The sequence below is a fragment of the Cydia fagiglandana genome, chromosome 17, assembly GCF_963556715.1.
Source record: "Cydia fagiglandana chromosome 17, ilCydFagi1.1, whole genome shotgun sequence".
In the NCBI taxonomy this organism is placed as follows: domain Eukaryota; kingdom Metazoa; phylum Arthropoda; class Insecta; order Lepidoptera; family Tortricidae; genus Cydia; species Cydia fagiglandana.
This window is the reverse complement of record NC_085948.1, coordinates 16,808,439-16,824,200: the sequence shown is the minus strand read 5'-3', so window position 1 is coordinate 16,824,200 and position 15,762 is coordinate 16,808,439. Positions and strand designations below refer to the sequence as shown.

The window sequence follows — 15,762 nt, the reverse complement described above, 5'->3', positions numbered from 1 at the left end:
CCAACATCTAAAAACAAACCGAAAAACACGTGCCTCAATTGCATAAAACAAAATAAGAAATATTAAAGGAAATCCAACCTTATTACAAAGTCCTGAATGTCTAAAATCACGCGACGAATGCAGTTCTGGTAGCAATGATTGCCATTTACCCATTAAGTCTCAAATGATTGATTAACATTACAATTGCCGGAGTAATCGATCATTCATTTTAGTAAATAGTTATAATAATAACGCCATTATATTCGGAATACGGATGCTCGGCGTTCCTACGTCTGAAAGATTAATTATCTTTTATCAGGGATCTTCCGTTTCTATTATATTATTGTACTGCTCAGCTAAACTGACTGAAATATATGGTAGTAAAGGAATTATAGTTTGGATCAGTCTCATGAAACATTTATTTGCTTTAAGCAATCTGATGTTATTTTCTATGTATTATAAAACAGTTGTAGAAATGCAAAGCAATTAAATTGCAGCCATTGCAGGTGTTTCGGAATTAAATATACTTTTAAAAATAGATAAGTTATGTAAATTACGGTCCACTATTGACTGAAATGCTACATGCTATGTTAAATTCCTAGACAAGCTATATACAAATTTCAAAATAACAGAGAATGGACAGGCAGTAAAGTAACAAGTGTAAGGACAGGAAAGCGAAACGAAAGTGAAACAAAGCGAGACTCCATTTCAGCAGCAAGTTGGAAAGCATAGACAATTTATACAGACATAAAATAGAATCCTAAGCAAATAAACCTTTGGTTCTTGCAATCATTTACTCTGATTTCAATTCAGTATTGTATATACAGTGTATTTGTCAACCCTAACCTAGTGCATTTCCAGAGTTGAATTTATGTCAAACTGAAAAAGTTTTACTATGAGTATGGGACTGACATCGAAATAACGAAAAAATTGGCTGTTCCAGACATTTTAGCTGTGTTATGTGTTTTTGTAAGCCAAACAATATTTCGTTATTTCGTGGTCGGTCCTATAGTAAAAGTTGTTCAGTATGTACCCAGTATAAAGAAAAATATTAATTAAAACTTATATATTACCTACCATTATTTCGTTTAAAATGCTGAAGATCGTGTTAAGATTTTGGACTCCAATTATATATGAACGTTTTAACAATTAAGTTCCAATTATTATAATAGCATTACAAATGATAATATCAATAGAGCTTTGAATGGATTACGCAAGGGTGGTCCAAATGTTAAAGAACAACAATGGTTGTACCAAATGTACTAGATATTTAATCCTCAAGGATAGAAAAGACAATGGACGAGATTTTCATGAGGCAATAACAAATTAATTCAGACAAAATTTTAATTAGACAGGTATAAAAACATGTTCAAACGCGCCAGAGGCCTTGGTTTTTTGCATCTTTCCTTTCCGCTTAAACCGGTTTTAGATCTTCAATGAAGCCTTACTTTACGATGCCGGTGTTTTATCTTTCCCACGAAGCTATGGTTATGTACGGATTAAAGTTTGGATTCTCCTCGTGTTTGCATGGTGATTTGCAAGTCAAGTTTGACACACTTCTTGATATCAGATTCACTTTGCATGCGTGAATAATTAAGCCAATTAGATATTCCGCTTGATTTAGCACGACACTACATGAGTCTATTGTTATTTGTGTCAATCTTTTTACATCTTGATATCACAATGGAAGAACGCATTGATAACGAAATCGATCCAGTGCACAAAAATTATCTAACTAATTTAAAAATTACAGTACATAATGATAACAAGAAATCAATAATAGTAAATGACACAACGAAATCTAAAAATCTTTTCATGCAAACTTTGAAAGAAGTAAACGGTTTTTCTGTGACTAGACCCAATATAACATAACGACTCTTATTTTTTTCAAAATGCCAATATCTTTCTTTAAATTTCCTCTTGCAACTGTTGTATTGTAACGAAACTCCGTTTACTTCCCCACCTAATTAGTGTTCTCAAAGCACGATTCTTGAGCTGAATTCTCCACTCACAAAATCAACATCATATTCCAAAACTACTGAGCAAGTTGCGAAACCGCGCACTGTGAGAAACTTCGCAGACTTTAAATTTCGAGATTTAGTTAAAAGTTTTCATCTTTGTGTCACTTTAAAGTGGATTTACTGGCTTTGTGCTTAACCTCAAAGGTTTTGCGGTTATGCTAACAGACGCCTACATGACTGTCTCTCATTACGCTCTTAAGAATATAGAGAGAAGTGAATAGTTAGTGTCAATCATTTGTAGCACAAATAACTTACTTTGTAACATTCACTAAATTTTTTTATAAGAATCGTTTTCAAGCATTTCCGAAGCTATTAAACTGCAGAGACATAAGTGAATATTAATATTTCTTTATAATATTATGGCGTGATTTCCTCAAATAGAAAGTAACGTCAGTAATAATAAACGCAAAGCTTTTGAAAAGTTTTATTTAAAAGTTAAATTGCTTTATTCCGAAATAGGATTCCAAGGAATTCCTTATGCATAAGTATTTTCTTCAAGACGGCAGGATTGGACCCACAAAGTTGGTACAAACTGCTACAAGGTGACAGCAAACTCTAATCCTGATGCCATCGAAACATGTTACGCTAACTGTGACTTCAAATAAGTATTTTAATCATGTCAGTATGACTCACAATAGAAATTTAAGATGTTATACTTATATTGGAAGAGATGTAAACGTATAAATAAAGCATCAACAACGCCAAAACCGCGATTCTCAGAATATGTAGGTGACTAGCTCAGCATTCCACGTATTGTTCTTCTCACTCTCACATTCCTCATCGATTTCGCATTGAATTGGCTTCATATCAGTTTTTGTAACTTGTAATTAAAGTTTACAATTACTTTTTATAATCACGCCCGCATTATTATAATCTTTGTGTAGTGAAATTATATTTAAAAGAACCTAATAAAAGCAATCATTTTAAAATCATCCGTGAAGAGACTTCGGCATAGGTTTCAATAAAATCGTCGTGGAAAGATATAATTAAAAAAAAACAATCACAGCAAATTCAAATAAATACGAGATTATTTTCTCTCTACATGCTAGTACCATGTTAGAGGTTTCTTTTTGCCTTTAGTTACACACATGTCAGTTGCATGAATAGTAGATGATGTAGATGTGTTTGCAACTAAAACCTTTATTATAGGTACAGTCGACGTCAAACATATGTTTACATGTTTCGCCTCGCCCATTAGATATGTCAGAGCATTCGGACTGGCTAAAGGGCTCACAAATATCTGAACACGCCTCTATTATCAGGTCGTTAGAGTGCGTGTTCAGATATTGTGAACACCTTGGCTGGTCCGATATATCTGATGGTACAAAAGTGTATACATATCTTTGACGTCGACTGTACCAGTATTGTGTTTGGACTTGAAAAATTGTAACTTTCATTTAAAATCAGGGCTCAGGTGTTAATATAGTCGTAAAATGCGATTGTTTCTTCAAGCATCGTTCCACATGCGCTATTACCGTGCGTGAAAATCACGAAGGTCATTACTCCATTGTGCAACGGTTGTGACAAAGCCGACCTTTGGGCCCTTGGGCAGTAACAAGGGACTGTAACTTTATGTTTGACGTCTTTATTGTATTACGCATTTTTCTGGCTCGCATTGTTTTGACGTGAGTTGCGAAAGGGTTGTTTGTTTTGTTATTTTTTTGAATTGCTGCTCGTGATTTGAGTATGTTTAGATAAACAAGTAAATAAACAATTAGTTTAAGTCGCCTTTCAAAATAAAACTTTTAAAACAAAACACATCACTGATAAATATTTTTTTAGATTATTGAGTTATGCGACTTTATCAACGCGCCATTTTGACTGTTGAAAGTAAGTTGTTCAAGAATTTGCGATAGCAAATGTCAATGTATCTTTCTTTATCGTTTTAAAAGTTAAACATTTTTAGTGTTATCATTGGATTTTATATGTATGTATTGATAAAAATGTTTATCATGAAAATGTAAGTACTAAGTAAGTATGTGAAGTGCACTTCATACAAACTGTATGTACATATGTGACGTGCATTAGAAATGAGCCCATACGATAAGTTTCTACCTCCATACTACGAAATACTACAAAGAAAACATTGTTTTTATTCTCAGAAATAAACAACAATAGCTTCTTTTTGTGAATGTCAAATGTATTAAACCAGACAAAAACACGCTCAAGTCAGGTAATATTTACACAAGTGCCAGTAAATGAGTATTAATTGTCAAGAACGTGCGTGTTAATGCAAAATTATACATTTTGTTGTCTTCCTACACAATTTACATATTACAACAAAACAAAACTGCAAGGAAATTACGCAAACACGAAAAAGTACATACAAAAACTAATACCGTTACAGTTCGATAACGCAAATCTTTTATCTAAAATCGTTCGGCCACGTCAAATCCAAACCAACAATAGATTGATAAGAAAAAAAACTAACCGTTCAGAAACCGCTCACTTCGCCCGCTACCTGATAGGTTTGCAACATTCCAAAATGCACTTCAACACCACAATTCAGCACACACACATTAACGGTTTACGCACTCAAGCAATCACCACACTTTCGCGAAAAACAAAAAAAAAAGTATATTTGAATTCCGAATGTTTTTTATCGGAAGCGATCACGCGAAATTAAAAAAACGCGCAACACAACCGTCCCCTCACGCGGTAGAACGCAGACTGAAGCTAGAGAGAGAGAGGGGCGCTCGGTTTCGATAAAAAAGCGCAAGTGTGAAAGAGATGGATGGTAGATAAAAATGAAGTTAGCGGAATCGAGTAAGCGTGACCGGGAATGACCACATGGCACGCATTAAGCACAATCATTGCACAAATTGAGAGTTGGCGCGTTTTTGTATCCGAACCACGTGTTCACCAGTTTTTGTCGGCGCTCGGGAGTATCGAAGTGGTTTTGTTTTAAAATGGTACTTGAAAATAGCATAATTAAACGACTGCCAGCTGCGAATCCCATAAGTACCTACTTCTTTATTTTATTAAAAACTCGGTGAAAAATGTGAGAGAAACACAAATGTTATTCAAATCCCGGGCATTATCTGACCTCGTTTCTCTTATTATGTTTTTTAAGAATTTCGTCGCTGAAATTTATTTCCAGTAGTCTGTTTATTAAAAAAAAAAAATTAAAAAAAAAGTAAATTCTGTGCAACATGCGTAATAAAATGCTGAGAAATCATTTTCGCGAAAACGGTTTGGAATTTGACATGGAAAATATTTATGCCAAAGTCGGGTCCGGCATATTTTTAAGACGGCGCGATAATATTACAACGCTAAGCCGAGAAAAAGGGAAAAAGGCAATTCGTATACGTTATGTGGGTAAAAGTAAGGAAAAGGTGCAAAAAACTCGGGCCATGAATATTATAGGGCAGGCCGTTTGCTAAACTGCTGAAAAAGTTTTATGCGTGTTTTGTTTTGCTAACATTTCGGACGGCGTTTTTGAGTTTTTTGGGTTACTTAGTTACTATACTTTGCTGCGCCCTTTGCGGGGTCGCAAGTATATATTTAAAGCGAAAAATTGTGACATAGTAAAATATAAATATTTTATTTTGGAGAGTTTTTTTTACTTATATTTACAAGTTTCATGCACCACGTCGTTTTAAAAAGGAAACTTTACGGTTACCATCAGTTTGTCACTGACATTAAACGCCGTCGAGAACATAATTTACTTTCTATACATCCCGTTTGCACTAATATGCGAGTGCGAGCGAGATGTACTCGTATAGAAAGTAAATTACGTTCTCGACGGCGTTTATGTCAGTGACAAACTGATGGTAACCGTACTGATGGTAACCGTACTTAACTTTCTTCGATTGTATGTGAGCGACGTTTTAGTCCTGGCTCTTAAGAGAGTTGCAGTTAGGTAGTAGATATATTAATTTAGCTACATTATTTTATACTAGTATACCTGGAATGAAAGAGCCAAGTAGCTACAAGAATCGAAATGCGTCACTCTTCTAAGAAGGCTGTTGTATTTAAATTTATTGTAATTCCATCGGTCAGACGCGATAATATTAATATTATTATAGTTACATACAGTAGGTTTTTGGTCACCTTGGTGATGGTTTAGTTATAAATAAAATAAACCCCTATATACTAATAATATCACTACTCCATATAGATAATACAAAGTGCCCCCGCCGCGTCTGTCTGTTTGTGTGTCTGTTCGCGATAAACTCAAAAGCTACTGAACGGATTTTCATGCGGTTTTATTTGCTCAAAGGTGACGTTCGGATGGCAAGAGTATGTATATTGCTATATGTCATATCATGTGATGATATCATATGATGATATGATATCATCACCTCTGGTGGGCCACCTGATACGGCCCGGTGACCGTAGTTTGAGAATCGCTGTTCTAGAGCAATGCATACGTTTTCACTGCTTATTGTAGGTACTTGAAAAGTTAAAAAAAACCGGGCAAGTGCGAGTCGGACTCGCGCACGAAGGGTTCCGTACCATTATGCAAAAAAAAACAAAAAAAGCAAAAAGAAAACGGTCACCCATCCAAGTACTGACCCCTCCCGACGTTGCTTAACTTTGGTCAAAAATCACGTTTGTTGTATGGGAGCCCCATTTAAATCTTTATTTTATTCTGTTTTTAGTATTTGTTGTTATAGCGGCAACAGAAATACATCATCTGTAAAAATTACAACTGTCTAGCTATCATGGTTCGTGAGATACAGCATGGTGACAGACGGACGGACGGACGGACGGACGGACAGCGAAGTCTTAGTAATAGGGTTCCGTTTTACCCTTTGGGTACGGAACCCTAAAAACAGACTTTAGTTGAAGTTCTAAACTAAAATCATCAGCACCCTAACAAGCAAATTAACTTAATCATTACTAATTACAGGGCAGCACTTAATCAAATAGGTTCCAGGTGCGACTGAGGTAATAAATAGCTACCTTTAGCCGCCCAGATACCTACAAAAAGGTCTCCTGTTCCATTCTAATTTGAACTTTGTGTTGACAAGATAAAATTTAATTTTGCTTGGCAAGGTTTTGACGTATGGGCGGCTAGAGGATAAAACTCCAGTCTAGCTTGGCCTCTATATTTGTAGAAAATATTAGTAGTCAAGGATCATTATTATAATGGTTATTTTGGGAAATAGTAGACAATGGTTTAATTATAGGGTCAGTAGGGGAAGCGGATCATAGGGTGAGTTGATATATTGTGAGCACGTGACAACATATGGCTGACATACGAATTGCATCAATGTCGAATAGATTGAAACATATGACGAGCGTGGATGGGGTGATGGGGTCGGTTTAGCTCAGGCCGTCTAGCATGAGTTGCTTTCTCGCGCGCGAGTCCATACTTGAAGTCGCGGAATATATTATACCGGGTGTGGCCTGTAGCACGAGCAAATAATTAAAACATAGATTGTACTCCTCAAACGGTGACACTATTGTTCAACAACTTTTAAAAATGATGAAGTATTTAGACTCCCTATTTTTCATACAAAATAAATATTATCTTCAATGGACGCCATCGCCACGCCATATCATTATGATTGACGTTGCTTGTCACGCATTTAAACATAACAAAATTCGCAATACATTGCGTCTTAGCATAAACTTTAAAGTGTCTTAAAAATCAAACCACAAGTTATTTTTAAAAGTCGCTGAACAAATGTAGGTCAGTATGAGGAGTACAGCATACAGTTTAATTTTTTGCTCATATTACAGGCCACACCCGGTATAGTGCGCAACTTGCGTAAGAGAACACTAGAATGCAACTCATGCTAGCAGGTCAGAATTGGTTGTATGTTTCTGAATTCGAATCCCGGTGGATGGATGTTTTCGATATAAGTTTTTTTGCATTCGATGTTACCCCAATCGGGTCAGGGCCGGATTAACCCTAAGTCAAAGTAAGCAACTGCCTAGGGGCCTCGACATGCTTAATCCGGCCCAAAATAGGGTGCATTGGTCTACGAAATGCATAAATGCATCTAAAACTGAAAGCACGTAGCTAGCAACACTAGTGGTGTATTTATGCATCTTGAAGCGCTGTAAAGTTATTTGCGCCTCAAAGTTCTCATTGTTCGACGGCGCTCAGCAAGTAACGCTCAAAGCGTGCTCGGTGGCTCGGGTCAGCGCATAGTGATAAGCCACAGTGGCGTTTTGGTATGTTATATCATCATCATTCTCTTGCCCTTTTTTCATTCACTTGGGGTCGGCGCAGCATGTCTTTCTCTTCCACACCTCTCTGTCACCCGTCATCTCATCATTCACTTGCGTTTGTTTCATATCATTCATCTCTCACACAGTCCATCCACCTTAATAGTAGGGTTCGTAAACGACATTCGCCCTTAATAGTTGTGTCGTTTACAAACTCACTGAAATGCATAAATGCATCTAAAACTGAAGGCACGTAGCTAGAAACACTAGTGATGTATTTATAACATTTCTGCAAGTATAAAGTAAGATAGTATTTTAAACATTTAGGAATCTACCTGCCATAATTGGCCCCACTGTAGACGACAGGCACCGCATAGTTTCTGTAACCCTCCTTGTCACGTAGTCTTTGACTATCGAGTTTTCAAACACCACTACAAATACTATTTATGCATCTTGAAGCGCTGTAAAGTTATTTGCGCCTCAAAGTTCTCATTGTTCGACGGCGCTCAGCAAGTAACGCTCAAAGCATGCTCGGTGGCTCGGGTCAGAGCGTAGTGATAAGCTTTAGCGGCGGTTTGGTGGATAAATCGTCAATTATATGTATATTGGCGTACGTGTCGCCATCAACTTTAAGGTCCCAACAGAAAACCAGGGCCACGGTTTGCCGCAACGTTATGCTGAGTGGGGATCCTATTTTAGCGTCCATATTGTCTTTTATGTCTGTATTTCTTATTTTCCTTCAATTATTGGCCGCAATTTAATAACTAACTGGTCACACATGAACTAAAAATGAATGAATAAGCATCCGCTCCCGCTCCGCCTATCGCCCTGTCCTCTCCGCTACAGCAAGAGGCAGCTTTGTTCCAAAGGTCTACACGCCCTTTGGCATTGTTATTTCTGTTACCAGCCCCGCTTATACATCCGCTCCCACTCCGCCGATCACCCTGTCCTCTCCCCTACTGCAAGAGGCACCTTTGTTCCAAAGGGCTACGCGGCCTTTGGCATGTTTTTTCTGTTACTAGCTCCGCTTATGCATCCGCTCCCGCTCCGCCTATCGCCATGCCCTCTCCGCTACTGCAAGAGGCAGCTTTGTTCCAAAGGGCTGCGCGCCCTTTGGCATTGTTCTTTTGGCCCATCACTAGGATTAGTGATGTGGCCCAAACGTAATGAATCGAACGTTTTATTTCTGTTGTTTTTATCCGGTCTCTTTTCGCTCGTAAAAAGGACACGTTAAATGTTTCGGGGCCCCTTTTTCTCAAAAATTTAATAAGTACATAGATATTTCTAATTATTTGTATTTGTTTGTAGGATAATGAAAAGTTTCATTGTGAGACTGTTCTGCTTTTACGCAGAGGGGTGTTATACGTTTAACGCCATGTCTGTTTGTGTGTCCGAGTGTGGCATCGTATCTCTCAAACGAATGAACCGATTTCAATGCGGTCTTTTTTTTCGTTAAAGCAAGTTTCCTTGCGGTGGTTCTTAACTAGGTTTGATAAAAAACGATCTAGCCGTTTGAAGAGTATCAGCTCTTTTCCATAATGATGTAAGGCATTTTTTACATAAAATGGTTTTTTTGGCTATTTAATAGTTATGCACTCCTGAAATGTATGTCTATATACAGGGTGAAATTTAAATCACTGGCCATATTCATTCCCGGCACTAGGTTACACTTAAGGAATCTAGCGAAAAAAAAGAGTACACTTTTTTTTAATTTTCATTTTTCAATTTTTAAATATTTTCCACGAGTCGTGGTCACCCTATTACCACAAATGTAAACAAACCTAATAGTAGGTTTTAACAACAACATCAGCAAAACCCTTATCTGACCTTCACTAAACCTTATAATTTAAGGTTAAACAAACTTACCTGAAGTGAAGTTTGACCATAATTATACGAGACGTTACATCCGAAAAGATTTATTGTCACTCTGTAGTTCACTCTCAATGTATCAGGCATTGCACATAGTTTAAAGCTAGAAAATAGAATAAAAAGTACTAAAATGACTACTTTCCCCCACTCCTGCCCCACCGTCACCCGGTTCTTGCGCCCGAGTTCGTGTCATTGTTTTAGAGATACTTAAGTGCCATTTTGCGACAGTTTTGGGTATCATTTTTTGAGACTCGGAGAAAAAAATGCAGGGCAGGGCGGGTGATAAATCTTTTCGGATGTAACGTCTCGTATAATTATGGTCAAACTTCACTTCAGGTAAGTTTGTTTAACCTTAAATTATACTACGACGTTACATCCTCAAGATTTATTGTCACTCTGTAGATGTTTAGCGCCAAGCAAAACTGGCACTTAAGGGAAAGTAGCAAGACCGAATAAAATAAATGTATATGTGTAATCAAAAATTGTATTTTCGAATTTGGCATTAATTCGTTAAATTACATACTGTGCCTATTATAGTAAGCTAATACTAGGTATTTACTAATCAACGATTTACAGTATTTAAATGCTATTTTAATCATTGTCCCTATTACATACGGCCTCTGCAAAAATGTTGCTATCTTCTTCAATTACCGGCCTATTATAAAACTTTGCGAATACCAGAGAATTCTTGGACCAGCCAGCTGACTTCTTGATAAGGTCTACAGATACCCCTTTTCGACTAGCTGCTGATGTAGAAGCATGACGACAACTGTAGGCCGAAAAAACTGAGGTATCTATTCCGCTTGCTACCAATACAGACTTTATCCAACGGCTAATGGTCGAAGGGCTCGCGTTGTGGACTGGACTTTTTGTTGTTAAAATCAACTTGTCTGTTTTGGTTAAATGTCTAAATTGAGTGGTCTTTTCCATATATGCAATTAGGCATTTAGCGGGACATATCTCGACCTTATGAGGAAAAAATGGAATAATTAGCCGGGGCATAGATCTACCCGGAGCTGAAGTTTTAATTAGGTCATTAATTACAATTTCAATATTCTTTTCATTTATCTTGATATTGGATAAGCTAATAAGGGCTAGCGTCTGCATACGTTGTCCTGTAGACAACGCAAGAAGAGCTACCAACTTTTTTGTAATTTTTTCTAGAGGCAAGTCCTCATTCGGATGCCAATTACTGACTTGGTCTAATACTAGATTAGGGTCCCAGGTTGACTGATATTTTGGTAACGCAGGTTTTGTTTTAAAAACACCTTTTAGGAACCTAGCGACCCTTTCGTCATTACTGAATTGTTTGCCCAATATCAAGGAAAGTGCAGAACGAAGTGTATTTAAAGTGGAGTAACTTGCACCGGCGTTATATTCAGCCGTAAAAAACGCAAGAATATCGGGAATGTTGGTGGAGTAGATACTTATGTTATGTTTTGAACAAAACGTCCACCACTTTTTGTATCCGCCATTATACTGATTTAAAGAGTTCTTTGATAAAGATGATATTAAAATATCTATTGTGTCTAGATTTAGATTTTGTCTTCTAAATGCTTCCCGGATAATAGTGATGCCACCAGGGAAAGGCGACTCCAGAGAGGGTGTCTCTTCCTGAAAGGAGAAAGAAGCAACTGAGGCTCAGGATTGAAATATATCGGTTTTTGTTTGGAGAGCTTCATGAAAATTGGGTACCAGGGTTGACTGGGCCAGTCAGGAACGACCATTACACCTGTAGCTTTTTCATTTATGATTTTTCTCAGACTTTTGAGGATAAGTGAGAAAGGCGGAAAAGCATAAAAGAAAAAGTTAGCCCAGTTTTGCGTAAATGCGTCAATATCAAATGCCTCAGGGTCGCGTTTCCAGGAAATGTACTTGAGGCATTTATTATTTAATCTGGACGCAAACAGGTCAATTTCAGGAAATCCAAAGCATCGTGTAATTTTTTGAAATGCTAAAGGAGATAAGCTCCATTCGGTATCAATATTGCGATGACGAGATTCTTCGTCTGCCTCAACGTTGTCTTTGGATTTAATGTATGACGCATATATGTATAACTGGCGTGACTCGCACCACTGCCATATCTTTCGAGTAATATTATTTAGGTGAATATACTGCACCCCGCCAAATTTGTTTATGTATGATATGGCAGTGGTATTGTCAATGCGTAGTAATATTTCTACGTTGTTAAGATTCCGAGCAAAACATTTTAATCCATTAAAAGCTGCAAGCAGCTCGAGGAAATTTATGTGTCTTTTAGCCTCCTGTGGGCTCCAAAAACCTCCGGTTCTTTCACCGTTACAATATGCTCCCCAGCCTGTCAAGGATGCGTCTGAGAAAATTTCTAAAATATATTTGCCTTCTCGGATTTGGTTATATGAAGTTAAAATTTTATTTTTCCACCATGTAAAGTCAGGATTAAGGTGAGCACCAATACTAATAAGACTATCATAGTTGTCTCCCGATTGTTGTAAAGCAAGAAATTTTTCACGCTCTAAGGGTTTGGTATAAACCCACCCATAAGCAATCGCTGGACAGGCTGAGCATAATTGACCTAAAAGCTTGGCGAAATCACGTATCGTGATTGATTTTTTATTGTGGATATATTTGAGGCAGTCTAAAATTTTTTGTCTTTTCTTTTCTGGTAAGCCTAGACGCATATTAACAGAGTCTAACTCAAAACCGAGATAAGTCTGAACTTGACTAGGTATTAATTTACTTTTAGTCTGGTTTATTACAAAACCTAGATTTTTTAGTATATTAACGGTTTCCGTAGCGCAAGTTAGGCATTCATTATAAGTACCGCCTAAACATATTATATCATCTAGGTAAATAGCTAGTATGTAGCCTTTGCTTCTTAGAACCGCCGTCACTGGTTTGAGTAACTTGGTAAATATATATGGCGCCAAGGAGAGACCGAAAGGTAAACACTGAAATTCGAAGGTATTTCCCTGAAATTTGAACCTCAGAAACTTTTTGCTCTTATTATTCATTGGGATCAAAAAATATGCGTCTTTTAGGTCTATGGTGGACATAAAACAGTTTTTGGTCATGAGCTTTGTCACCGTTCGCACATCTTCCATTTTAAAATGTTGATGTGCAATGTGTTTATTTAGGTTTTTAAGATTAAGTATGAAACGATTAGAGCCATCTGGTTTTGGAGTAAGGAAGATACTAGATAAAAACTGTCCAGGTATATCTTTACAGTCTATCAATGCGCCTAAGTCCTTTAATTTTTTAATCTCGCAATTGATTTGCTCAATTTCTAGAGGACTAAAATTGTTATTTGCTGGAAACACATTTTGCATGACTGGACTATTAAAAGGTATGACTAGTCCTTTCACATAGCTCAAAACTACCTGATCGTCAGTAATATTACGCCATTTTTTATGGAAATATTTTAGTCTACCCGCATGGGGTACATTTACCTCTATTAGGCTTTTGGGGTCTTGTTGGGCGGCTTGCGCGTCGATTGGGCTTGACGATCGGGAACTGGCGGACGGTACCGGTATTGCTGGTGAGGGTAGCGCGGTCTCGGCCCACCCTGTCTCGGTGCTCGTTGAAAATGTTGTAATTGGTATTGGTAGTATGTTCGGGGTGGGCCCCTCCAGTTTCCCTGGTTGGGATATTTCCTAGACGTAGATGCGATAGCGTTGACCTCTTTACGCTTCACTTGTAGCCCTGATGTTTCCGCTGTTTTTGTGGCTTTTATTTTTTCTCCTAGGTTTTCGCCAAACAGGTAGGTATCCCTTTTTACGTCCGATATTATATTGACAAACTTTTTGTCAAGAGTTGTGGTTATGAGCTTTCTTCTCCTAGTGGTCTGATCGTGATGAAGGTCTAGGAAAATCTGGCTAGCTTCAGAAAGTTTCTTTAGTATTTCGACTTTATCTAAGTTTTCTTTGATTACCGCTGAAGCTAGATTTGTGAGCTCAGAAATGCCTAGACCCAGTTGGTTTTGCTCTTTTTCTAATAATTTGTCACGATATCTGACTGATTCGTTGAGCACCGATATAATCTCAGGATTTAAAATAGGGGCTTTAGCTAAACGAAAGTTATCTGGTATCAGGTGCTTTTTAGGCAGTTTTTGCTTTACATCTTTCTCTAGGCCATCAACGAGTACCCGGCCCCAACGTTTAGAGATTTCATCAGTTATTTTTGGCCCATATATTTCTTCTTTTCCCTTCGGGTCCCCGAGGGCCTCTAATATATCAGACGGCAATGTTTGTGATGTATCGGTCTCGGTGCTGATACCGGGATCAGCCGATACCGTTTCATTGACGTTACTGGGTACGGCGGAATTAAGAACTGGGTCCGCTATCGGTGTAGGTTGCATGATCACCGATTTAGGCGTTGTATCAGGAATCGAGTGTTCCGAATCAGACCACGGTATTAGGGGCACTTCGTCCTCACTACCTGGATTGTGAGGGTAATCGTACTGTTCTGGGTAGTACCGATCATAATCATTGTATTCTGTAAAGACGATAAAAAACAATTTTTAAGTCTCTGAACATAGGCTCGCTATGCTGCTGGACTAGTGTTTTTAAGTCACTGGGTATAGGCTCGCTATATCGCTGGACTGAAAGTTTTGAGTCACTGGGCATAGGCACGCTATGACGCGGGACTGCTTAGTTGGCATACCTAGGCTTAGAATCGCTCGAGTGTATACCTAGCCTTTTAATACTTTTAATAAGTAATGTCATAATATCTGATATTCATGTTATTCGATGAAAGTCTTTCGTTTACATAACCATTACTACCTAAAATGTTAATTTTAATAAAGTAAACAACGAACCTTGATGATCCGGTAACAGTACAAAAGACATAAAAAAAGAATCTTTGTTTATATATGTTTGTTCGAGTTTGAATCGAAGCATTAATTTTTTCTTCAATTTAGGAGGGTAGATTCAATTTATTACGCATTCCACAGCATTTTGTCGTAGTGAAACATAATGTATGATAGTTTGTATTCCTTAGGTACTTACTATTGTTCTATTTAAACAAAAAAGACACTAACCTTCGTCTGTTGCCGAATCTGATGATGAACAACGGTTGAGTCGATCTTCTAATCGCCTAATTTTTTCTTTTAAATGACGATTTTTATCCTTACGTTTACGTTTTCCCATTACCACTACTTTGTGCGATCCAAAGAAAAGGATACGATATTTCGGAATGACAAAGTTACGTAACACGATGTTGCAATGCCCGCACAAAGAAAGAGAATGACACGAACTCGGGCGCAAGAACCGGGTGACGGTGGGGCAGGAGTGGGGGAAAGTAGTCATTTTAGTACTTTTTATTCTATTTTCTAGCTTTAAACTATGTGCAATGCCTGATACATTGAGAGTGAACTACAGAGTGACAATAAATCTTGAGGATGTAACGTCGTAGTATAATCGTTGCAATAGGGTCCATCCAGTTAGTGTTGGCGATGGTAGGCAGGTTTATCAATTTCGAGGGTAGTCTAAACTAAACCATTCCGCGCTAGCGGTAAACATAACGGTAAGCATAAATGATTAGTCACTCGTCACTCGCCAACCTTAAAATAATAATCGCGCGCGTACTAAGGTTAAAAAAAACCGGGTTTTCGAACCGGGCATATTACGAAGTGGTACGGTGTTATTTATTAAGTGGTGAGTGTTTACGTGGTGCACAAAGATTATACGAAATGGAATCCTTTCCACGCCTTCGCAGACAAGGATTGAATCCAAGAGTACCATCTCGTGGGACTTTCGTTAATTGCATCGATTTTTAATCAAATGTACGTAAG

The 15,762-nt window shown here is 37.7% G+C and overlaps 2 protein-coding genes across 2 annotated transcripts in view; both read right to left on the bottom strand.

Moving 5' to 3' along the window:
* LOC134672615 (uncharacterized) overlaps nt 1-4,685 on the bottom strand; it is a 299,268-nt gene extending 294,583 nt beyond the window's left edge. Inside the window, exon 1 of the mRNA XM_063530570.1 lies at nt 4,432-4,685. The gene's annotated coding sequence lies outside the window, so the exon portion shown is untranslated. The remainder of the gene's footprint in view (nt 1-4,431) is intronic.
* A 6,841-nt stretch (nt 4,686-11,526) lies between these two features.
* On the bottom strand, nt 11,527-15,118 carry LOC134672579 (uncharacterized). The gene is made up of 3 exons (XM_063530523.1): nt 15,010-15,118; nt 13,421-14,465; nt 11,527-11,606 (listed from the first exon to the last, which is right to left on the bottom strand). Exons 1-2 carry the CDS (start codon nt 15,116-15,118, stop codon nt 13,426-13,428), a joined length of 1,149 nt encoding a protein of 382 aa, XP_063386593.1. The 3' UTR covers nt 11,527-11,606; nt 13,421-13,425.
* Nucleotides 15,119-15,762: the final 644 nt, after the last annotated feature.

What these genes read in the sequence shown, in the direction of transcription:
- LOC134672579 (XM_063530523.1), bottom strand. Translation starts at nt 15,118, where the DNA reads ATGGGAAAACGTAAACGTAAGGATAAAAATCGTCATTTAAAAGAAAAA. An exon ending in AGATTCGGCAACAGACGAAG is followed by an intron (nt 14,466 to 15,009) that starts GTTAGTGTCTTT and finishes TCGTCTTTACAG; the next exon opens with AATACAATGATTATGATCGG.